This window comes from Euprymna scolopes, chromosome 2 (genome assembly GCF_053919585.1).
Source record: "Euprymna scolopes isolate OS-2025 chromosome 2, ASM5391958v1, whole genome shotgun sequence".
Lineage (NCBI taxonomy): Eukaryota > Metazoa > Mollusca > Cephalopoda > Sepiida > Sepiolidae > Euprymna > Euprymna scolopes.
Genome location: NC_136483.1, coordinates 17942303 through 17959289, shown reverse-complemented (window position 1 = coordinate 17959289; position 16987 = coordinate 17942303). Strand labels below are relative to the sequence as shown.

The 16987-nt window shown below is 29.7% G+C and overlaps 1 protein-coding gene across 19 annotated transcripts in view; it reads right to left on the bottom strand.

Annotated features, from left to right (window-relative positions):
* Positions 1 to 16987, bottom strand: part of LOC145289209 (talin-1-like) — a 617531-nt gene that overhangs the window by 83187 nt on the left and 517357 nt on the right. For all 19 annotated transcript variants that reach the window (XM_080136391.1, XM_080136396.1, XM_080136401.1 and 16 more), the window contains 4 exons: positions 6819 to 6980; positions 5689 to 5829; positions 3650 to 3831; positions 1242 to 1476 (listed from right to left, as the gene is read on the bottom strand). In XM_080136391.1, coding sequence (XP_079992517.1) covers positions 1242 to 1476; positions 3650 to 3831; positions 5689 to 5829; positions 6819 to 6980 — 720 coding nt within the window. The remainder of the gene's footprint in view (positions 1 to 1241; positions 1477 to 3649; positions 3832 to 5688; positions 5830 to 6818; positions 6981 to 16987) is intronic.

Sequence of the window (16987 nt, the reverse complement as noted above, 5' to 3'; positions counted from 1 at the left end):
GTTTTGTTTTTTTGAATAACTAGCAGTTCAGCCCAGCTGTGCTCGAGCCCTATGTACTGTTCATAACTTTATGTGCATATGGAGATTTTAATATATATATATATATATATATATATATATATATATATATATATATATTAAAAAGTTGAACTCATATCCAGGTAACCTACATCTAAAATTTCAAGTGTTTAACCCCAAAATTGGTGGAGGAGTTTGGTAGAGTCTACAAAGGTCAACTCTTTCAACTTTGACCTCCTGGCAGCCAAATTTTTTCCCAAAAACTGATTAAAAAGCTTGCTGCATGTCTGAATACCCTTTATGTAAAATTCCAAATGTTTAGACCTAAAATTGGCTGAATAGTTTGCTAGAGATCACAATGGTCAAATCTTTTGAACTTTAACTCCTTGGCAGCCAAATTTTTGGTCAAAAACTGATTAAAAAGCTTGCAAAATTTCTAACCGAAAACCAATTAAAAAGATTTTCCCAAATCTCAATACTCCTTATGTCAAATCTCGAGTCTGTAGACTAAAAATTTACAGAATAGTTTGGTAGGGAAATGTATACACACACACACACACGTTCACTTTTATAGATTATGATTTTATAGATTATGTGATATAAAATAGTTTATAATTAAATATTTATAAATGAAAAATATAAAAATTTTATTTACTTTTTTTTTTTGCTTTTTGGCTTCTTATAATTCCATGGATATAATTTTCTTATATAGTTCGATATATAAGTTAAATATAAAATGGTCGCCCTACTTTATTTTTTGACTCATCTTTAACCAAAATAGCTGTGTGCATAAACACTTTCTGGAATTACAAGCACGCGGATGGGGGGGGGGGGGATTATTTCAAGTTAGACTTACTTAGCAAACTAATCTGCTGTCTCTAAAATTGAAGTTGTTTTATAATTTAGTTTTAATTAAAAAATTTAATACTCAATGAAGATAGTAAAATGAAGATTAAAAAAACATTGAGTTTTGAGAGCAAAGAAATTCTCTACAAACAGCAACTTAGTAGGAAGACGTGGGGGGGGGTAAATTTACATAGCAAAGTGAAGTCTCCTGCTAAAAATTGAACAAATCATTGTTTCAAAATTTTTTTCATTATAATCTGAAAATGTGGTGTTTATTAATGAGATATTTTAATTATTGAATACCAAAAGTTTTTGAGACGATGGGATAGTGTCATCTGCTAAAATATTGAATCACCAGGATGATAGATAAGACTTACCAAATGTCCGATATTTGTCGCTTCTGATTTGCCAGCATTTTTTAAATTATCAACATTCTCAATAATTGGGTGGAGACAATGTATCATCTGCTCCTGGAAGCCTTGCAAGGACTTTTCATTACGGTCATCCAACTTTTGACTGATAGCAGACAAATAAGCCTGGTCGAGTTCTCGAATGATTTTGTAGATTTGTTCAATTGCTTCATCACACTCCTTCTGGCCTGGAGCACTGTCTCTGCAAAGAGATGATTTGGTAATAGATTAAAACGAGTTGGAATGGAAACAAGTAGTCACATAGATTTAAAAAAAAATTTTGTTGTATTTTTGGGTTATTTTTCAAAGGAGTTAATGAGGCATTTTTAAATGGATATGTCCTTAAACTACATTCAGACATGAAACTCTAATTTGGGAGTTTTAGGAAGTGTGGAGTCATCCTTAAGTTGCCATTACTCCCATGTCCATTCTGACCTGGAGGAGTGGGAGTACATGTCAAAATCCAATCTCTATATTATAGAGAACCTATGTACAGAAAATATACATTGTATTACAATTTGCTTACAAAAAAAAGTATTTATACATTAATTTAAGAAATGAAAAAGATGAAGCAGAACTTTTACTCAAATCAATTTGCCATTAAAAAAACCAAACAAAATCAATTTGCCATTAAAAAAACAAAAAAAAAGGGTGATTTTGGTTTGTCACATCAGAATTTTTGGGGTCATTTGCAGAAACATTAATTGTAACATGCTAGATGGAAGTTGAATGCTTCAATGAAACTTTTTTGACTACATTTTCTTATACATTTTTGTTGCTTTTAACAATTAACAAATAATTGTATGGGTCGACTTTGCTAAATATCACACTAATGCTATTATTCCGGTAGCGTCTCATTCAGGTTTACTCAGTCTGTCCGTATACAATGCACTGTGTAGGGTTGATGGGATGTTATGCAAAATAGTGCTGCTTCTCCTTTCAGTAAACATAAATAAAAATAAATATAAGTGTGTCTAGTTATAATAAATTAATATAAGTGTGTCTAGTTATAATAATATAAATAGAAGTGTGTCTAGTTATAATAATATAAATATAAATCATCAACGTTCTGATCCCCATCTGGCATCAATTAGAGTGGATGGCTCTTGTCTTGGGGAGGCCTCAAATTTTGACAGGCTTCTGGGCTTGACCTTTGCTCCTGATCTTAAATGGAATACGTACATCAAATCTGTTGCCAAGGCCGCTGGAAAAATGGTCGGATCCTTCTATCGATCCAGTAGATATCTCACTGCTGATGCAATTCTCTATCTATATAAGAGCCAGATACGTCCAAGGATGGAATACTGTTGCCACATATGGGCAGGAGCTGCTAGAAAAGACTTGTCCTGCCTTGATAGGGTTCAAGATAGACTTCGTGGCCTGGTGGGAGATGTCCTTTTCTCTTCGCTGCAACCTCTATCTCACAGAAGAGATGTTGCGAGTTTGTCTCTGCTTTATCGTTATTTTCATGGAAAGTGTTCGACTGAGCTTCAATCTATGGTCCCCCCTCGCCAAACTTTCACAAGAAACACTAGACTAGCTGAAAACATTATCAATAATTTTCCACACTCTTTATCTGTGCCTAAACCTAAACATAGATTCCATGATCAAAGCTTCTTTCTTAGAACTGCACGCCTGTGGAATTGTCTTCCGTTTTCCTGCTTTCCAGCTGTCTATAATATGGTTGTCTTCAAGTCCACCGTGAACAAGTTTCTGATGAGCCGTTCCACTTAAGTTAACAAATTTACCGAACTTCCATTACTATCGATTACTATATTGTCCTTTTGACTACTCTACACGCTTTAACCCTTATCCTTGAGTGGCCTATCGGCCTTGATAAGTGGTGACGCCTATGTATAAAAAAAAAAAAAAAAAAAAAAAAAATTAGAACTGTGTCTAGTTATAATAATATAAATAGAACTGTGTCTAGTTATTTCCACGTTTTATTTTTGTATTTCTTATTTTGATAATTGGTGTCACTTTATATTATTTGTTTTCTATACAGGATATTCACTGTTCATGCCACGTTTTTAGGATATACCAAAAAGGGTGGATGTTACACGATAAATAATAACATGAGGTAAGAAAATGCACAAAGATATTAACAGAAATATGAAAATAATTAAAATAGGATTTGTTGCTGGTTACATCATTAGACGATTTTATGATGAAACTGTTTTGTATGCGATTAATTTGTAGATTCACTTGTTTTGTACATGTATACTTTGTAAATAAGTAATTCTATTTGATTCACAAATGTAGATTTATTAAATGATTCACCAAAACATTTATTGTGTTAGAGCAATACTTTGATGAATAGGAAAATCTCAGAATCTAAAATGTCCTGATTAAGAAAAATAAAATATTGTTCTTACTTGATGGACGAGACAAGTCTCTTCATAGCATCTGAAACACTCTTGGAATGGTTTGAATAAAGCTGGTATGTGGTAGGGTCTTTTGGATTCACAGCCAACTGCTTGGCCGCTTGTAACATATGACAAGCTCCGTCAATCATGGCAACACCTGCTGATGTAATGGGTTCTTGGGCTTTCTGGGCCTGGAGAGGAGAAAAGAGAAATAATATACACAACTATAAGTAAACATTGGTATGAATATTAATATTTAACAAAATCTGTTTCTTATTAAATATTGTTAATTGCATTATAATAATTTAACAATACTAAGTAAATTTATTCAATTTTAAGATGCCTTGCATGACTGACGCATTTCTTATTTGATGGCAATTTTTCTTTTAATGAGTTAGTAATGGCTGACAAAAAGATATTTAAAAACTGTGCAGCAAAATAAATATATAGAAATTTATCAGTCATGATGCAAGTCCACAAGGTAAATGAGTAAGAGTTACATCATTTGTCATTCATTGAGGATTAAAGCCAGATTTTACAAGACAAAATTTTGTTATTTTTGTGCGATGACAAGATTTCACTTATTGTTTGGGTGAATTCTCATATTGATAAAAAGAATAGAAACTTTCTTCATTGTAAAAAAAAAGACCACATAAAATTAATATAACGAAATGTAACCATGTTGAGTGTTCAGCAAGGAAAGATTAAGTTGATATTGTTTGTGCCAAGTTACTCTGTTGACGAGATTTGTGTGTTTTGGAAAATTGTTAATACATTTTGAGTGTTGGACATCTCAAGTTTCACTATGACATCAAAGTTACATTTTTTAATACAAATACATTTGTATATTTTATACTATGAACAGCTGGTGAGTATAGATATTCTTTCAATAGCAAATATGTTTTTATGGCAATACAACTTATTTCCTCATGCATCACCGACTTCACAATAGTCAGAGGTAGTGAGTCCACCTTGTCCTAGTAATTTATATAGAACTAAAGAAAGAAAAGATGATTATTGGAGCAAAGTTAATGGAAATGGCTTTGGCCGTAATTTTAAACAACCCTGCTGATAAGCATTACACCCAAATTTCTCAGATGTATAATAACTGAAGTCCACTGAAGATATGAAGAAAATACGAGATAGGACAGAGATTCGATAAGTTAGAATTACGAAGGACATGATTAATTACACAGATGAGCTAAACATACAATTAATGCAATATTACCAGAGTTGAGGATACACAAAAAATGGAAATAATTAACATAGCTACACAAGTGGATAAGAATATTGCCAACACTGCAGAAAAAAAGCGGCAATATCAAGATCAAGCATTCAAAATAATGAGAATCCAAAAGCTCAAAAGTGATAGTGAAAACCATTGCAATTTGTGCACTTGGAACAAAGAAAGCAAAGACCTAGCATGGATAATTACATTTACCTGATATCATTGGAAGTGAACGAGTGATCATCTTTGAGCATTCAAATAAAGATGCATCACTTTCTGCACTAAGTGGCAAGAAGTAATTGAGACAGATTTTAGAAAAACAAGTGCGGAGTATTGCACAATAAGAATAAAAAGCAACTTGTTACAGACTCCATGGAACACCATCTGTTATTACCAGTGAGCAATCTCCAGTAGTAATATATGTGACAACTTATGAATAAATAATAATACAAACTGAAAAAAAAAAAAGCACCAGAATTGATATTAATTATTTTTAAATGTCACCAACGTATGCTAATATCATAAAAAATGACAGTTAAGAGTCTGAGTTGAAAGAAAGTCTGAGAAAGGAAACCACCACTCTGACTTTCACAATAAATAGAAGGGCATGGAAAATACTGAGAGAGAAAACCATCAGCTGCTATTAGTGATAATTCACAGCTGTTGCGAGAACACTAAGTGATTTTAAATTATGATTGAAATAACAAGAGACTACCAAAAATCGGTGTGTGTGTGTGGGGGGGGGGTAAGATCCATTTCACTCAGATTTCAGAAAATACCATTTATTTTAGATATGAGTAAGAAATAATAATTCTTTTACCTCGGGACTGATCTTTGCAGGCACAGTGGCAAAGTCTGGAGAAGATGCAAAACAAGTTAATTCGTCAACTGCCTTAATAAGAGGCATGGCCGCCTCTGCACACTTCTGACGATTCTCTTCAGTGAAGTTGCTATCCAGATTCTGAAACAAACGTTTGTAAGTTTTTCATTATGAAAAATACAAAATAAATTCAGGTAAAGTTATTATTCTTAAACTTATGCTATATAAAGCATAAGTTTAAAAAAAAATTTTTTTTTTTTACTGCGATTGTATTAGATGGTGAAAGGAGATACAAAGGGAAGCAAGATCACAAATAAGAGAGAAGGAATATTAGAAATAGAGTTCATCAGTTGGCGAAGAGCAATATAAGAATTCATGACCAATGTTAAATGAAAAATCGCAAGAGAAAGTTCTTTAGACATTGGGTTGCAGAGTTAAAGCAAAAATTTAAATCTAAGTTAGCTATGATCACATGTGGAGTCCAGATAAAGCCATTAGACAATCAGAAAGTAGTACAAAATTTCAACATTATCTTAGGAAGAAATTACAAAAAATATTAAAGTCAGTTTTCTTTTTTTTTTTTTATGTATGAAAATAAATATTAAAAGACGTTTTCATAGTTAACATCTTTTTTATATATTATATACATCGTCACACTGGACTTATTTTGGAATACATTCTATCTAAAGAACTATTTTGCATTTTGAATCAACTTTAGAGGAGTTTCATTCAGGCTGAAATATTATGCACGGTTTGTTTTTATATTATTTTTTTACATATCCAATATTTTTTTCATTTTTTTTATTTGGCAATTTATAACTACAATAAATCGCGGTTTCATTTAATGCCTTAACTAGCAAATTCTAGCATTGCTATAAATATAATTTGCTGATTTCTTTATGTCCTCTGATAAGAATAACAAGAATAGCATTCTTTGAAACTCCGCGGAATAAGGACTTTGTAAATTGTTTTTTGGAGTATTCAGTCGAACAATAAATTTTGATTGTAAATTTCAACTTAGAGTTTTAATTTTTTTTTCTCTTATATATATATATATATATATATATATATATATATATACATACATATTCTGCTAGATATACTTTTAAGTAAATGAAAATTTTACTAACTTTAATTGCAGTAACTAAACTTGCAGTACTGTTGGCCACCTCCTTAGCAGATTGGACAAAATGTCTTCTGGCCACTGGATTTGACGTCTTAGAGGAAGCCAGACGACAGGCATTGCAAAGAGCCGACGTGTGCCTAGCAACTGCTGTAGCAGCAGACAATACCTGAAAAAAGAAAAAAGAGAGAAAAAATTGCATCAGAATTTTGTTGTAGTATGAGGAAAGTGCCTGTTATCAAAAATCAATCGGTAATTCATAGAAGAATTCTTAAAATTAAAAATGGTTTATGCCTATATATTATTTGAATATCTAAACAAGTAGTTGACCACCAGTGGTTCACAAGATGTTCACTGTATTTGATAAAATGAACATTGTTAAACGTTTGAAATAAAAAGATGAAATCCTGAAGCAAAAGAAACAAAATAAAGTTCATCAATGAAATGATTTTTTAAATACATTTTTAGAATAGTTGTCAATCTTATTATTAACATGTTTCTTATATTAAGAATGAATTAAGTAAATATTATATTATATATATATATATATATATATATATATACATACACACACACACACACACACACACACAGGCATAAACTAATTGTTAGCATATCTGTTGTTCTATCTACAAATCTAAATAATAAAACACACAAAGTACAAGTATTCAGGTGTCTACATTCTTACTACATAAGAAATATATTTAAGCTTAAAATATTAAGTGAGTATTATTTAAATAATAACTTTCAAAATTCTGTTTAGGAAAGGAAATATATTTTGAACTCAAATATTTGTTGTGTACAATTCATTATAAAAAATATAGATATTATTATATGACTGGTGATCTTGAACCTGAAACGAGTCATGAACTACTGATAAAAAAAAAAAAAAAAAAAAAAAAAAAGCAAAAGGAAAGTAAATGATGGACAGGTTTCATTAATAACGATATACTTAATAATTGCATTAGAATTTTTGTGACAAGAATTGATAATTTGGATTAATCAGACTACTATTCTTATCTTGATTATTTTCCACAATGTTTTGCCTGATGTAACCTCCAACCTTCTTCAGGTGCATCTTTCCCAACTTAAAAATCTTTGTCAAACCTGGAAAAATTCAGAACTTCAAATTTTAATCAACGAGGGCAGATTCTTGTTCCATCAGCCATGATTGAGTAAAAGTGTTAATTATGCTATTATTGCTTGTAGTATTAAAACTATTACTTAGAACTGATTTCTAAACGATGCCTTTATCCATTGTATCATAGATCCATTGATTTAATCCTTACTACAGGTGATAATAACTAAGAATAATAATTTACTCGCATAGATTAACAAAAAGATGCATTTAAAGAAAGTCAGAGATTAGATCATCCGAAATGTAAAAATAACATGAAAGCAGTAGTACAACTTTTGTTAACATGCATTATAAAGAAAAGTTCTAGGGGGGAGGTTTTTCTAGAGTTTGAGATGGGAATACAGAAGAATATACATAAATACACAAAACCTGGCTTTATTTACAGAGCTAAGATGAAGAGTTTAAAATACTTAAATAATATCACGGGGTGTGAGTTCATTAAATAATATTATATTGTTATCTAGTACAATTCATAAAGGTATTTTTTAATATTAAAATAAATTATTTCAAGAGTTAATAAAAAATAAAATCACATCCTGTTCTTTCATTTTATTATTTTTAGAAAATCAACATTTCAAATCAAAACGCAATATTTCAAATAGACACATGTAACATTTACATAATATTTACAGTACATAATAACATGTACAATTTACATAATAGAAATCATTACAGAGAGTGTGAGAAAAAAAAAATGGAATAAGTAACTCCACCTTCCCTCAATTAAATAAAGAATGTATTTCCTGATGCTGTTTTCAAATTTCAAGAATTGCTATTTTTAATTTCAAATAACTTAAAAAGAAAATTGTTTTCTTTCATATCAAACAAATATTCAAATTGAAAATGAAGCTGAGTTACCAGTTATTTTAAAAATTCTAACAAGAATAAGAATGAAATCTTAGCTTGTATTATTATATATCTGGCATCCTTCAAAGACCATCAAAACCAAAATCCAGGTATTTCAAGCATTGTTGTGTATTCTTTTTTTTTTTTTTAAATATTTTTATGGCATATCAATTCTTTCCAGATTATTTAATACTAAATCAAGTTAAATTTGGTAAGTTTTTGTGCTTAAACTTTTTAATATCTTCAAACATTTATTCAGGTTGTAAATATATATCCTTGTATACAAATAGTCTGTAAATAAACTTATTGTGTAGATGTGTCGATAGGTTATATATAAATGTGTAAATAATAGATTCTATTTTATTAATAAATGATACTTTGATAATACCACCATTAAATAAGGGTGATAAAAGAGGTCACTCCATCAAGCTCCCAAATTGGCTGCCCCTTTCGAATGAAGACACTAATCCAACTGTAAATGGAGTGAAATGAACATTTATCACCAAGCAGATCCATTTAAAAGTTTGTTTTTGTTTTATTACTAATGTAAACATCTTTCATAAAAAATGACATTGCTAAATCATGATCACTTTGTTGGATTGTGATTCACATTTTCTAAATAGAATAAAAGATTACAAAATAATAACATTAAATCTTTATAATTTATAAAAAAGTTATCACAGACTAAATCCAAGAAATAAATTGAATGATACTCGCACACACAGCCAAGTGGACAAGCTCTTTGGCAGTCACAAATGCTCAATGAAGCAAGGTTTATGCAATATTCACAGATTGAGTTTTTATTTTTTTTATAAGATAGACATTAATCCTTACATTGAAAAGGGTTGGGATAAAGTGGGTGAGAAAGTAAGAAATGTTGAAGAGAGGATGAAAAAAGATGGAGAAGGAGGAAGAGGATATGGAGGAGGAGGAATGGATAAAAAAACTAGTGTTTTGATGACATTCAACAAGACCTTTTGATTTTTTTTTGTTAAATTGCAAAAATTGAGCACACACGTTTTTTTGGATGACGGGCATCACCAATTCATCATGCAATGCACAAGATTGTTTCCATGAAACAAAGAAAAATGCAATAATTTTTTTTTTGTTAAACTTATTCAAAGGCAGATTGTCAGTTGGTGATGACTTGAACAGGAATCAAATCTCCATTGGATTGACCGCTCTTAATTTGAGTAGCAATTTTTTGGTTGTTCAACAATTGGATTATAGTGACGGATATTGTTAGTAGGAGTGCAGCAGGTTGTGCAAATGGACTGTAGGATCAACACGCACATGTCAAGTCTTGTCAAATCTGTTACATTCATTTTCATGATTAGATATCCTTAAGAACTTCTTATATATCCTAGAGATACCAAAACGAAGAATTGCTCATTAATAAACAAAAGAACAGTTATTTTCCAGAATACTTTCATACACCTAAATTTAATAATACTATTATGTTTATAAGATTGGTATATAAGTTAACAAATGACTGTATTCAAGAGTCAATAATACAGGTAATATTTTTTTTCCTTTACAGGAGAGCTATGCAGATATAGGATATTGGTAATAGGTATGCACACATCAGATAAAAATTATTCAACAAACTTTTCATTGTGATTAGGCTCGTTTATTGACATTAAAAAAAATCTAGCAATGAATAATGCTGTAGAGAAAAAGTGGATATATTGAAACTATAAAAACTGCAGTTAAAATATGGAGCCTAGTAGAGACTTATATATAGTTTGTAATATAACAGGAAACACAATGAGAAGGGTTTTTTAATACAATGTTAAATCCAAAACTATGTATCAGTAAAAAGCAAAAAAAAAAGAAAAAAAAAAAAAACATGGAAACCACACTTTGATTACATGAATTGGTGTGAACATCAAATAATTCTGTATTTTCTTAAATCTAAAATTTTTGGAGATTATTGTAGTTTTTAAACTGGACACAAATTATTATGTGGCCATTTTGTAAAAGTAAAATAGTAAGGTAGACTGTTGTGAAATGAGTTTTTTTCATGCATCCAGTAAAAGGTATAGATAAAAATACCATGCAATTAGGGAACCAGGGTAAGGATCAAGGGTGGGTGGGGTGGGGTACAGAGAAGGGACATAAAAGAGTCAAACGATAAACCCCAAGAAACTATAAGAAAATAAAAGCTTCATTTAAAGAATACATTTTGATGTGTTTTCTTTTCATTTACTTTGTAATCAAATTGTTTGTTCAATTGCTAAATGCAAACGATCAAAGATTTAATTGCATTTGAATGCCATTGCTGTTTATAGACAAGCAAATACAATTCAGTTACAAATCAACTGAGAGATCTTTAAAAATGGGTAACATTATAAACATTACTAATAAATGCAAGTCTCTCTAATGCACAATTCTTCATTTTTATTTCATACTAACAGACAACAGTGACTAAACTTAGCACTTGCAATTCTCAAGAAATTCCAGACTAGAAAAGTTGCACCATAAAAAAAAAAAAGAAATCAATTTTTACACATTGTAAAACATTAAAAGCAGATTTCTTTTATAAGACTGTGGCATGAAAGACATTTCTGATATGTCAACTCCAAATGTGTTACAAGTGATCCTGTATCTTTTATCTGATAATACAAACAGTTTAAACAAGGGACTTTTTCTCGAATCAAATAATAGTATTCGTAAGAACAATGTTTGAACGAATGGGTTAGAATATGTGAAGTAGGCTAGACAGAGGATGACCATCAACTCCTCACACTTTTAAGGGCAATGTGCATAATTTGTGAAAATTGTATCATTCTTCTAACGAATAAATAACTCAAAAAGTCATATCTGTTCTGTCTCCAGTCTGAGCAAGAAAATACTTGGACTAGCATAATTTTTATTCTTGTCCTTCCAGAATACTGATTTTTGTGGATGTATTACACATCGGATCCTGTGTTTAATTTTGCTCTTGTAAAGAAATAAGAGGGACTTTGTAAGAACGTTGCAGCAATTTGTATCAAATTGACCGCAAAATAGAACATTCATAAATGGTTAAGTAACACTAAAACAAGTAGAACTGGCTTACAATATTTATTCAGCTTATACTAGTTTCATACAAACATAGATACATATTTATTTTAGTACATGGTTACATAGTTATAGTTATAAAAGGAAGATTATTATTCAAAGGAGATAACCCTGAAGAAGGGAGGTAAGATACAGCATTACTTCTCATTACATACAATACGAACATGAATCTTTAAAACGTGTTTTCATCACAATTTAACAAACAATTGATTACAGTTGTAAACAAGCAAGGGTCACTGTTGTTTCCCCCCCAACCTCCTTTTAGTGCAATGCTGCATACCACGACCACTGGCAGTAAGAACCATCCCTCCCACCAAAGTTCTCTATCCCAAAACCAATTCAGAATTGATCAACAAATTCATTTGAAAGAGAGGAAATAAGTGTGTGTGAGATATATATATATATATATATATATATATATATATGTGTGTGTGTGCATATGCATATTAAACTGATACACACACATGGCTGAGAATCAAATGCTACAAGGCAGTTGATGGTTGAGGAATGGGGGCCAAAGAAGCCACAAAAATGGACTTCGCTGCACCACGTTACCTTAAGTCTCATTTTCTTCTGAAATAAACACAGCAATTTTAGATGTAAACTTTAAAAGAATATTTCAGCAATAAAAAATAATGAAACAAAAATTTTTTTAAAGACATTTTTGAGATGAAGAAATTTATATAAATAATACAGATTATTTTTTTATTAACCTAGAGATAATGTACATTTAAATCCTGACAGTATGAACAAAAAATAACTAACTCATTTTATTTGTATTTCAATCCTGCATAGCAGTCGGATATAATATGGCCCATTTTTTTTTCACTGAAGAATTTTTGATTGCTAAAAGTATACTTCTAATTCTGATTTATTTATATTTTCAAAATAATATTTTTGTACGGATAGGCAATTATTTTTAGCAAAATATATTTAATTCATTTTTTGTTTTCAAGTTTACAATGTAATAGTTTGTGTTTTATTTGAACACCAGTTTCTACTTAAGCCATGGCTTGGGGATAAATTGCGGATAAATTCATTTCTTAACAGAATTAATGAGTAAATGATCACAAGAGTTGATTCCATAGTTTGCGATGATATCCATTAGGAAAATCATGTATCCTTCATCAATGTTGATTCGAATTCACAGTAAAAAAATTATATGAATCAATATGGTAGTTGATTCTATTGTTGGCACTGGGAGGGTCCACTTGAAGGTTGCCAGCATCCACAAGTGAAAGTGATACTATGGAAACAACAGAATTCAAACTTGGCAGATCACAATTATGAGTCTATTTAACTCGCATCACACCAAATAATTCATAGTCATTGCATGAAAAACTTGGATTTAAAGAAATTTGTTATCTATGCAGGAATATCATATTTGTTGCAATGAACTAGCAATGAAATGTTCATCTAAAAACGGGCAGTAATTTGTATTTTGAACAAGGATTTATCTTGTTTAGAAAAAAAATGGAAATAATAATATTGTGATGTAAATTTGTTTCTCTTAATTTAAAATTAAGTGAATCAAATCGAGTAGGAAAAATTTCTTTTAATGTTAAAAAAAATTAAAAATATTTATACAAAATTTTTAGACTTGATATGAAAAAAAATTAAATTTGTAAATGAACATTTTATTTAACAATACATTTTTTTGCCTTTATATGTGGATACATCATGAGAGTTTATAACAAAAATATTAAGAAAATAAAAGATAAATTTAAATGTTTCATACCCAATCCAAAAGTGCTTCATACTAAAATAGTGTGAACATATCACTATTAGTTTATTCAGAGTTTAAGCCAGTTTTACTTTACATCTTTCTTTGAAAAGTTGTCAAGTGAAAACATTAAAAATATTCAATTATTAAAAAAAATTTGTATTAAATATATTTTTTTTACGTAAATGATTATTAGGAGAATCAACTATCATCTAGACAGTGAGATTTTGATCCCAACGTCAGCTTAAGTTACTTGTCTACCACAATGAAGAATTGGGATAGAGCAAAATTGTCTGTGGATGATAATATATATCTTCATAAAATAGGGCACTCTAGAAAGCTGATAATACATATATAAGTATAAATATTTCCCTTTGTAGTTTATGCAGCTGACAGTCAGTAATGGTTAGATTTTGATAAAACTGGTTTCTATCTCAGTTTAAGGAATTTGATGTCAAGCTCCAGTAAAGAGCTGCTATAAACTAAAAGAGTTTGTAAATAATTATATATATGTGTGCATTTTATTTACATACTTTACAATTAAAATTCTATCAAATGGAAAAAAGTTTCATCACAAAACCAATTATGTTTTTAAACTAGTGGAGGGTTTGTTTTTCATGAAACTGTCACCATTTAATAAAATCTTAATTGTTCTGTGTACAGTACATAAATAGAACACATTACATTTGTATTACAATTCAGCACTCTGGTATATTTTTTCCTACTGACAAGACATCCATTTTAGACTTATATAATGTTCACCTCTTATGATTCATCTCCATATAAAGGCAATTTTATGATTTGTCTATTTGAAATTTATACATAAAACATACAATCTAGATGAAACCTGGAAAATTAAAATTGTAAAGATTATAAGAATGTGTTACAGCCGACACCAAAGGAAACTAAATTGTAAAAAAAAACAAAAAACACAAAAAGAAAGAAAATTTAAAGAAAAAAATCTTGTTCCAATGCAAAATGTGTGTACAAAAAGATAACTAGTAGAAAATAAGAAATTCAATAATAAAAGAAAAATGTTTCAAGAAAATGAAAAATAAAAAATTAATGAATTTTATGAAAAAAGAGTGATATGATTCATGAAAAAAAAAAAATAACCCAAAAAACTGAATATTTGATGAAAAAAAAAACAAAAAAAAACAAAGATGAGAAAAGCACATGAAATCATTGAAAGCTAAGTGAAAGGATAAAATGAAAATCTACAAAAAAGATGAATATATAAAACTGAACAACGACAAGGGTGAATGTGAAGTAATGATACACAGATTTACATACAGGTTGGCACACATGAATATTCTAAAGAGGGTGAAATCATAAGACAAGACAACATGAGGTTGTGTCTAGATAGCAATGCAAACCCAAAAAGCCATGAAAAAGAAGAAAAGATAAAAATACAATAAAAATCGTGCCACCAGACAAAAGTACAAAACCTTTTCAGTTTGTTTCTGCAAAATTTTGGAAATGTTAACGTTAAATGATTATTATGCTTTGATCCTTTTTATAATTTTGGGATGCAGTCATGGGCAATGTTTATCTTTTGACTATGGTTCTCACCAACACTATTTTCATTTTTCGACTATATTTGGATAAATCTCCTTCTGGTGTATTCTTAATCCATTTTTATTTTTTTCATACATTTACATTTAACTATTTTTGATGATTTGTGTATTGCATTTGCCAACTGTTATAAATAGAGTAGTTTAATTTCATGACAAGAAAACATAAGGTAATATTAACAAAATGTATTTAATCATCTAATATATAAAGTAAAGCCATCAATGGTTTTCTTTCAGAAAAACAAAAAACACTATCTGATTTTGGTCTGCCAGTTTTTCTTGTGAATCATTGCATACTGTTAACAATAAAACATGATTAGATTTCAATCGTTCCAAAACCAAGTCAGAATTATTTTCAAATATCTGCCATCTTAAAAAAATTAAAAAATAGGGTCATAATTCTGTAGTGATCAATACAGAGTTACTTTTCTTTGATTGGAACAAAAAAATATTTTGGAAATTAAAAAAAATTATTGAAATAAAATGCAAAACAAATTGGAAGTAAATACACTACTGGGCAGTGCTGGGTGAGGACAGCTAGTATGAAAATAAAATCCTAAAAAAACAGAACTAATTACTAATTAGGAATAGCTAGAGAAATAGAGAGTAATATATGTACTGGCTTGTATATATGATAATTGCATACTATTTACTTGAATAAAAGGAACTGGTTATTTTTATGCTAATTTTCTAAATTATCATCAAAATAACCAGGTTGGTCAAGATCAAAGTGTGGTGTCTTTTCTGATACTAAACTTTGATCTGTTTTATTCCAAGTCAGTGAAGAAGACCTCCGTGTAAAATGAGAATTAAAATTTTTTGTCTCAATCCACAATCCTCATTTTTGGAAAGTTGAATTTTCCTCATATTAAAAACCTTTTGATAGGCAAGTAAAACGGAACCATTTTATTAGATTTAAATCTATAGAAAACATCAATATCTGCAAGAGACAAATAAACAACAGTCATATTTGAATAGAGAAAAAGATTAGTGTGGGTGAAGAGTACATCTTGCTATGATAATTGAGCAAACTACTTCAGCCAAACACTTGTGCTAATTTAGAATCAATTAATAAAAGAACTGACTTGAAAAATAGTCAATTTAAGCAACAGGATTCTTTGCAGAAGTGAGTCTTGAAATTAACAATTACCGTTTTACATTATTTTTAGGAATAAACTTCAATTTGGAAGGTGATTCTATTGCTTTTAGTTTAACTACAACAAGGACTAAATGCAGACTGACATGCAAATACTAATAGTTTATATAATCTGAGTCTGATAATCTTGTACTAAATTGAATGTTTGTGTACAATGAAGTAAATTTGCAAAAGTTGATAGGTGATGAGTATAGGAGAAGGACAACTAGGAATTCAAATTGTTGAAACATTTTTTCAACAAGTAAATGAATCAGTAAAGATAATGTAAATATCATGACGAGAAACTTACTGGGGGAAAAAATGAATAGGATGAACAGAAAGAGATCTATACATGTCCAACACATTGTAATACACTGAAAATGGCAGACATCGCTAAGGATTTGGGATTTAATGCTCAATTGTGTTTGGGTAAAATAAGGATTACTTAGTTGGATGGAAGCATATGTTCCTAGCTGAATATTTTCAAAACTGAAATAAATCTGTTTAAGAAAATATGTTTAGATATTAGAATATAATACAAAGAGATTGCCGTTCTTTTTTAATTCAGCATAAAATAGTGAATGACTAATGATTAAACATGAAAGGAACATGAAAATATAGAAAGAACATCAATAATTTTGTTTTCATTTTTCAGCCATTTCTGATGATGTAATTATCTCTCTCTCTCTCTCTCTAT